Source organism: Rattus norvegicus, chromosome 1, assembly GCF_036323735.1.
Source record: "Rattus norvegicus strain BN/NHsdMcwi chromosome 1, GRCr8, whole genome shotgun sequence".
Classification (NCBI taxonomy): domain Eukaryota; kingdom Metazoa; phylum Chordata; class Mammalia; order Rodentia; family Muridae; genus Rattus; species Rattus norvegicus.
In genome coordinates, this window is record NC_086019.1 from 56,359,262 (window position 1) to 56,366,636 (window position 7,375).

At 43.9% G+C, this 7,375-nt stretch overlaps 1 protein-coding gene across 3 annotated transcripts in view; it reads right to left on the reverse strand.

Annotated features, from left to right (window-relative positions):
- Positions 1-209: 209 nt before the first annotated feature.
- Afdnl1 (afadin, adherens junction formation factor like 1) overlaps positions 210-7,375 on the reverse strand; it is a 30,471-nt gene continuing 23,305 nt past the window's right edge. The window contains exons 3-4 of one of the 3 annotated variants that reach the window (XR_010062900.1): positions 1,010-1,269; positions 210-574 (exon numbers count right to left, since the gene is read on the reverse strand). Coding sequence is in view for 2 of the 3 variants with exons in the window: in XM_063280822.1 (XP_063136892.1) it covers positions 1,055-2,560 (1,506 nt within the window). In the remaining variant the exon portion in view is untranslated. Of the gene's footprint in view, positions 575-1,009; positions 3,804-7,375 lie in introns of those variants that run through there. The other 2 variants (XM_063280822.1, XM_063280823.1) reach the window with 2 other exon arrangements.

Here is a 7,375-nt window from a genome sequence, read left to right on the forward strand (position 1 = left end):
GGGACAGGAACTCCCAGCGCCCAATCCTATGGAGGCCACTTAGAGGCAGACTATGACCAGCACACAGTGGTCCAGCATGTAAGGACCCCATTAGGACACATGACCTTTTTGGCCCTGAGGTGGGCCCTATTACCCAGTGCTTCCTGGGGCCTTGGAATGCCACAGGGCCAATTTCCCTATGTGAAGAAGATGCAGAAACATCTACGAGGTCATCTTTCACAAACAGCTATTTTATTCTCAGAGTCGGATAAACACATTGAGAAGACATATATTCTCCACTAAGAGTGAGGCGAGAACTTGTGCCAAGAGGAGGTGTGTGATGTGACCCTGGTCGGCAAAAGGGCTCTGGTCTTTACCAGCTTTGGACTGGTTTTCAACCTCCACCAGGAAGAGTGATGCCTTTGAGGTGCTCTCTTGCCACCTGGCATCTCTTCATTTGCTTTCATCCTTCCACAGCTGACCTGGAAGGTGACAGCTCTCACAGCGCTCCCTTCTGCAGGACCGTGTCCACACGTGGGTCCACTTCAATACTGGGACTGCAGAGATGCAGCATCCGGCATCCTCTAGTGATCTTCTAAAAGGCAATGACACATGTGAGAGGGACTCTGGGACCTCTGCTGGACAGGGCATCTCTCCAGCTGTGGTCACCCTGTTCCAAACTGCTCTCCAAGCTTCTCGGAACCTCTTCCCCTCATCTCCTAGCCCCCACCCCATACCACCCTCTCCTCCCTCAGCATCTCCTTCTCTTCCTTCTCCAACTTCATCCTCCTACATTGGTTAGTATCCTGCTGTCTCTTTCTAGTTGAATGTATTTTAGTATTCCCATGAGCAGGATGAACATGGGAGTTACAGTCGGCAATGATAGATGTGCTGGTAGCTTAGACTTAACCATCGTCCCACGGTGTTTTAGACCTAGCTTCCCCGTGCATCGTCCCATAGACATACACACTATGATAACCTGCCAGTTGACTCAGACACGAGCAAAATAGATACAAATTCAGCAATGTACCTGGGCAGTGTTGGATGCTTGCTCTCTGGATTCCTTCCATGTTCTTCATTTCTGGGGAACAACTCTGTTGTGCCCCAGGGGAGGTTTTTTTCTGGACGGAATGCAGCAACACAGGTTCATCAGGCCATTTCGGATGTTCTTGACCCACCCCCTAAATCTTTTGGGCCAGGGCCTGCTTGCGACAGGCTTAACCTCTGCTGAGTCACTGGATTTGTCTTCTGTGCTTTCAGTGTTGATGGTCTTCTTGCCTCTGCTGTGCACTGAAGAAAAGCAGGGGTCACTAATAGAAATTCTGTGGGTTAGCTCCACTGTGGGTGCTATCTGACGTGGCCTGCAGAGAAGACCGCCAGGCCAACTGGCCCTCTTGACTAATCGATGACTAGGAGTCTGGCCGAGGTCAGAACCTTGACTATCGGAGGATGACCCGAGCCATCTGGGCTCGCTTCCTCGACTTCTGAGCCCTCGCACTGAAGTAGCAGGGTAATCAAGGGTCGGGAATGGGGTCATGCATGGATGAGGCCGGGTTGGGTTGTCACACTCCTGAAGAGCCTGCTTTTCCAATAGGTAATAACAAGCCATACTTTGGTTGAATTTCTTCTGATCGAGGGAGTCTTTAACCTCTTGGGCTTCAAATCCAATGTCCTGCATTGCTCTAAGAATGGCTGGGTCTGGCCTGAGGGGGATGAGTTCCTTACAAGGTTGTGGGAACCCCTCTGAGTCTATCTTAAGCCAGGGATGAGTCAAAAGATCAGGAATTGTGGGCCTCTGCTGGGAGTTCACTTTCAATAAAAGACTCAGCAGGTCTTGTAGCTCTTCTGACAGGCCAGGTGGGACAACGTACGTCCCTAACACAATTTGCCTTCGGAGTAGCGGTATGCTGGCAGCCTCAAATGGGACCTTTCCAACTGTCATATAATAAAGAATTACTCCTAGGGCCCACACGTCGACCTTGGGGCCCTCATAAAATTTCCCGAGTAACAGCTCAGGAGCAGAAAATGCATAAGTCCCATAGGGCTTTCTCAACTTTTGCCCAGGCCACACTTGAGTGGCAGAACCAAAATCAATGATTTTAATTCTTCCCTTGGTATCGACTAACAGATTATCGGGTTTAAGGTCCCGGTGTATAATGCCTTCTTCATGGCAGTATCCCACAGCACTTAATAATTGTCTGAATATGCCCCGTGCTTCATCCTCCTGCAGATGGCCAGCCTCTTTGATGTGAGAATAAAGCTGGTTCCCCTTGGCCAACTCCATGATGAGGTATGTTATCTTTTCAGTGTCAATGACTTGTATGAGAGATACAATATTTGGGTGGTTGATCCTCATCATGATTTCTACCTCAGATGTGACCTGCTGGCACCACTGTTGTCTCTTGAGGATCATTTTGACAGCCACGGGGGTACCTGTGAGGCGGTGCACGGCCAACTTCACGGCCGCGTGGAAACCATGGCCGATGGTATTCAAAACCAAATATTGAGAGCAGAAACTCTCTGTGCAAGAGCTGCCCTGAGATCGGAGCCTTTCTGACTCCCGTTTGCTCCCGAAGCTCATTGGAGGTAACAGAGTATAAATGCTACCTAAGAGGAAGGAAAAAGAAATAAAGGGAAGAAAGAAAGCTAAGATGGAAAGTAAAATAGTGAAAAATAAGAAAAACAGAAAACTAAAACCAACCAAAACAACAACAGAAACCCTCAAAAGTAAAACAAAGCACAAAGCCAAGGAAATCCTAAGTAAAAAACTACATACTAGTCACTAGCAGGGAGGAGCACAGCTCAGCCACACTAAGATCAACATCACTGATTGTGTAAGAAAAAGAATGTACAATGAAATGAACGATCAAAGAAATTAAAACTATTAACAGTTAGAAAACCCAAGCTACAGAAAATGAAATGAAACAAAATCAACTTCCAAACAAGCAAAACTACATAAAAGCTAAAAACCTAGAGATTAAAACAAAATAGAACGCACTCATCAAAACTCCTAGAATATAGAAAGTATTAAAGAGACAACTCTAAGGAAACGTCCCAGTGAACAATTGGGATTAATTGAGATAGGGGTCTTCAAAGGGTTTTTCTCACAAGTCATGCATGGCTAAGGAATGTATGGCTAAGAAATATATATGTATATGTTCACCATCTTGGGCCATTAGGGAGATGAAAACTAAAACTAGTTTGAGACTTCATCTTATTCTAATCAGAATGGCAAAGGCAACAATGCTGGGGTGCATGTGGGGGATGGAGACCCTCATGCACAGTGTCCGTGGGAGGATATAAACTGAGGTGGCCACTGTAGAGTGTGGGGGTTCCTCAGAAAACTAGAAATAGGTGTGCCACCTGATACAGCTATGCCATTCCTGGGATATACTCAAGGAACAATATTTCCTGCTGCAAAGACACTTGTTCATCCATGTTCACTACTGTTTCATTTGTTCACGGTGCAGGGAATGTAGACAGCCAAGGTATCCGTCCAGCTGATGAATGACTAATGCGAGTGTGGTACCTACACACAGTGGAATGTCATTCAGATGTAAAAGAAACTGAAATTATCAAGTTTCCAACTAAATGCTTGGAGCTAGACAAGGTTACACTAAGTGAGCTCACCCAGACTCAAAATAACAAACACAGCATGTTCTTACTCATATGCACATCCTTGCAAGAAGTCTTCAGATTTAATAGTACAACTCTCATATCTCAGAGAAAGTTCTTGGTGCAATTGCACAGAAACTCATAGCTGCTAAAAGACTGGAGAATACCTGTTGACAAAGTACTCAGGCAAAACAGGTGTGGGGGGTGTGTCCACATTCCCTCCCTCCCTCCCTCCATGGCTCAGGGACTATAATGGAAAACAAGGGCAGAGACATTGTAAGATTCTGGGGTTGGGAAGAGACATATCAAAATATCTTCTCAACACAAGACCACCTCATTCATAAACTCCCAACAGCTGTGACTGCCTGCATCAGATCTCCACAAAATCAAGCAGTCCTGCATGACTAACCCAGAGTGGGAACATTGACAGTTGACGACACATAGGGAAGAGAGTCATTCCCCACACTCAGGAACACAGGACACCAGGTTATTAAAAAACCATGAATTTGTGGGTTGTGGCAGGTGACTGTGAAGATGGATGTGGGAGGAGTTGGTGAAGGATGCAGGGAGTGAAGAGGATCCAAATACATTCAATGGAAGATGAAATTCTCCAAGAATTTATATAACATTTACAAACCACAAATAATCACAAACTCAAATCCCCAGTTAGAGTAAAAACAGCAATAACCAAAACTCCCATGCATAAAGAATCCTATGAGAGGTACCCAAATCCCATGGGGAGACAGCTGGACTCTCAGAAGTGAGGAGAATTCTGGGAGCATGGGGGAGGCCACCACTTCTCCTCACGTTCCTGGCAGAAGAGGAACCTGCCTAGAGCCCTGTGCACCCAGGATCCTAGGAGCAGTCAGGCAGTCTCTCCCTGTGCAAGAATTGAAAGCCATTCACAAGGGGCGAAGACACACTAGAGAGCAGTTCTAAGACCATCAGTTCTGCTCCAAGGGTCCTGCCTGAAGCCCTCAGGACACACCAACCCAGGAGCAGTCTGGGATAGAACCCTTTCAGTTCCTGCCTCCAACCAGAGCTGAGCCAGTCCCAAAGCTCTCTGTACCCAGAAATGACCGTGTGAAAGCCAGTCTCCAGGATTGCTGATACACAGGCTTACAGGAGGGTCAAGCCACTGTTATCGTCAGCAAGACCAGATAACACCAGAGACAACCAGATGGCAACTGAAAATTGCAGCAACCTAAGGATAATAGGGATGGAAGAGAGAAAGATTCCCAACTTAAAGGGCCAGTAAATATCTTCAAAAAATAATTGAAGGTAACATCCCTAACCTAAAATAAAAGATGCCCATAAACATCCAGGAAGCCTAGAGAACTCCAAATAGATTGGACCACAAAAGAAACACCAAATGCACAAAACAAAGACAGAATATTAAAAGCAGTAAGGGTAAAAGGTCACGTAACATATAAAGGCAGACCTATCAGAATTGCGGCAGACTCCTCACCAGAGACCTTGAAAGCCAGAAGATCCTGGGCAGATGTCAAACAGACCCTAAGAGAACACAAATGCCAGACCAGGTTACTGTATCCAGCAAAATTCTCAACCAGCATAGCTGGATAAAAGAAGATATTACATGGCAAAACCAAATTTACACAATATCTTTCCACAAATCCATCCCTAAAAAGGATAACAGATGGAAAACTCCAACACAAGGAGCGAAACGACCCCTTAGAAAAAGGAAGAACGTAATCCCCTTGCAACACACACAAAAGAGAGCCACACAAACATAATTCCACCTCTAGCAACGAAAGCAACAGGGGACAGCAATCACTATTCCTTAATATCTCGTACCAGCAATGGACTCAATTCCCCAATAAAAAGACATAGTCCAACAGACTGGACATGTAAAAGACGACCCAGAATTTTGCTGCATAGAGGAAACATACCTCAGTGTCAAAGACAGCCTCTACCTCAGAGTAAAAGTCTGGAAAACAATTTTCCAAGCACATGGTCCCAAGGAACAAGCTGGAGTCGCCATTCTAACGTCTAACAAAATTGACTTTCAACCAAAAGTTATCAAAAAACTTTCATATTCATCAATGGAAAAATCCACCAAGATGAACTCTCAATCCTGAATATCTCTGCTTCAAATGCAAGGGCACCTATATTCATAAAAGTATACTTAGTCAAGCTCAAAGCACACATTGCACCTCACACAATAATCATGGGAGACTTCAACACCCCACTCTCATCAATGGACAGATCATGGAAACAGAAACTAAACAGAGACATAGCTAGTCTGATAGAAGTTTAGGAACCAAATGGATTTAACATATTTATAGAATATTTCATCGTAAAACAAAAGAATATACCTTCTTCTCAGTACCTCAAGGTACCTTCCCCCAAACTGACCATATAATTAGTCACAAAACAGGTCTCAACAGATACAAGAATATTGAAACCAACACTAGCACAAAATTCTCCAAATTGTAAACATAAGAAAAACAAAAGAATTAAAAAAAAAACATCAACAACTCTGAAAGCCAAAAACAATCCAAGCAAAGAAAACCAGAAAATAAAATCAGAAGCATAAAAGGTTAAAACTCAAATAATCCCTGGGTCATGATGGTCCATACCTTTCCTCCCAGCACTCAGGAGGCAGAGGCAGGAAGATCTCTGAGTTTGAGGCCTGCCTGGTCTATAGAGAAAGTTCCAGGGTACTCAGGGCTAAGCAGAAAAACCTATCCTTAGGAAAATAAACAACGAAAAAACCCAAACCCAAGCACAAACCCAAACCCTCCAATATCCCCAGGCTAGGGAGATAGTTCAGTAGTTAACTAGCAAAACTCAAGGGAAAATGTTCTGATCTTTAAAACTAATATAAAAACTGTCAACTGTATAATTTTAATTTTGGATTATGAAGTAGATCAAAGACCTCAACATAAAATCAGACACACTAAATGTAATACAAATAGTATTGAGAACTCATTGGTTCAGGAGACAACTTCCTGAACACAACACCAATGGCTCAGATACTAAGATCAACAATGGGACCTCATGAAACTGAAATCTTCTGAAGTGCAGAGGACACTGTCTTTAGGACAAAACAACAGCCTAAAGAGTGTGGAAAGATCTGCATGATCCTACATCTGACAGAGGGCTAATATCCAAAATACATAAAGGAGCCAAGAAGTTAGACATTGTGAATGCAAACAACCCAATTGAAAAGGGGCACAGAGCCAGAGAATTGTCAAGTGAGGAATCTCTAAAGGCTGAGAAGCACTTAAAGAAAAGTTCAACGTACTTAGTCATCAACGAAATACAAATCAAAATGACTCTGAAATTCCATTTTACACCCATCAGAATGTGTAAGATCTAAAACTCAAGTGACATCACATGCTGTTGAGGATATGGAGCAAGAAGAACACTCTTCCATTGTTGCTGGGAGTACCAACTTGCACAACCACTCTGGAAATCAAATTGGCCGTTTCTTAGAAAATCGGGAATAGTTCTAACTCAAGACCCACCTATACCACTCCCAGGCATATACCCAAAAGATGTTTCACCATACCACAGGCAACTTCCTCAACTGTATTCATAACAGCCTTATTCATAACAGCCAGAAACTTGAAACCACCCAGATGTCCCTCAATGAAGAATGGATAAGAAAATGTGGTTCATTTACACAATGGAATATTACTCAGCTATTAAAAGGAGGACACTGTGAAACTTGAATGCCAATGATTAGAAACTGAACATGTCATCCGGAGTGACGTAACCCAGACCCAGAAGGACAAACCTAGTATGTATACACTTA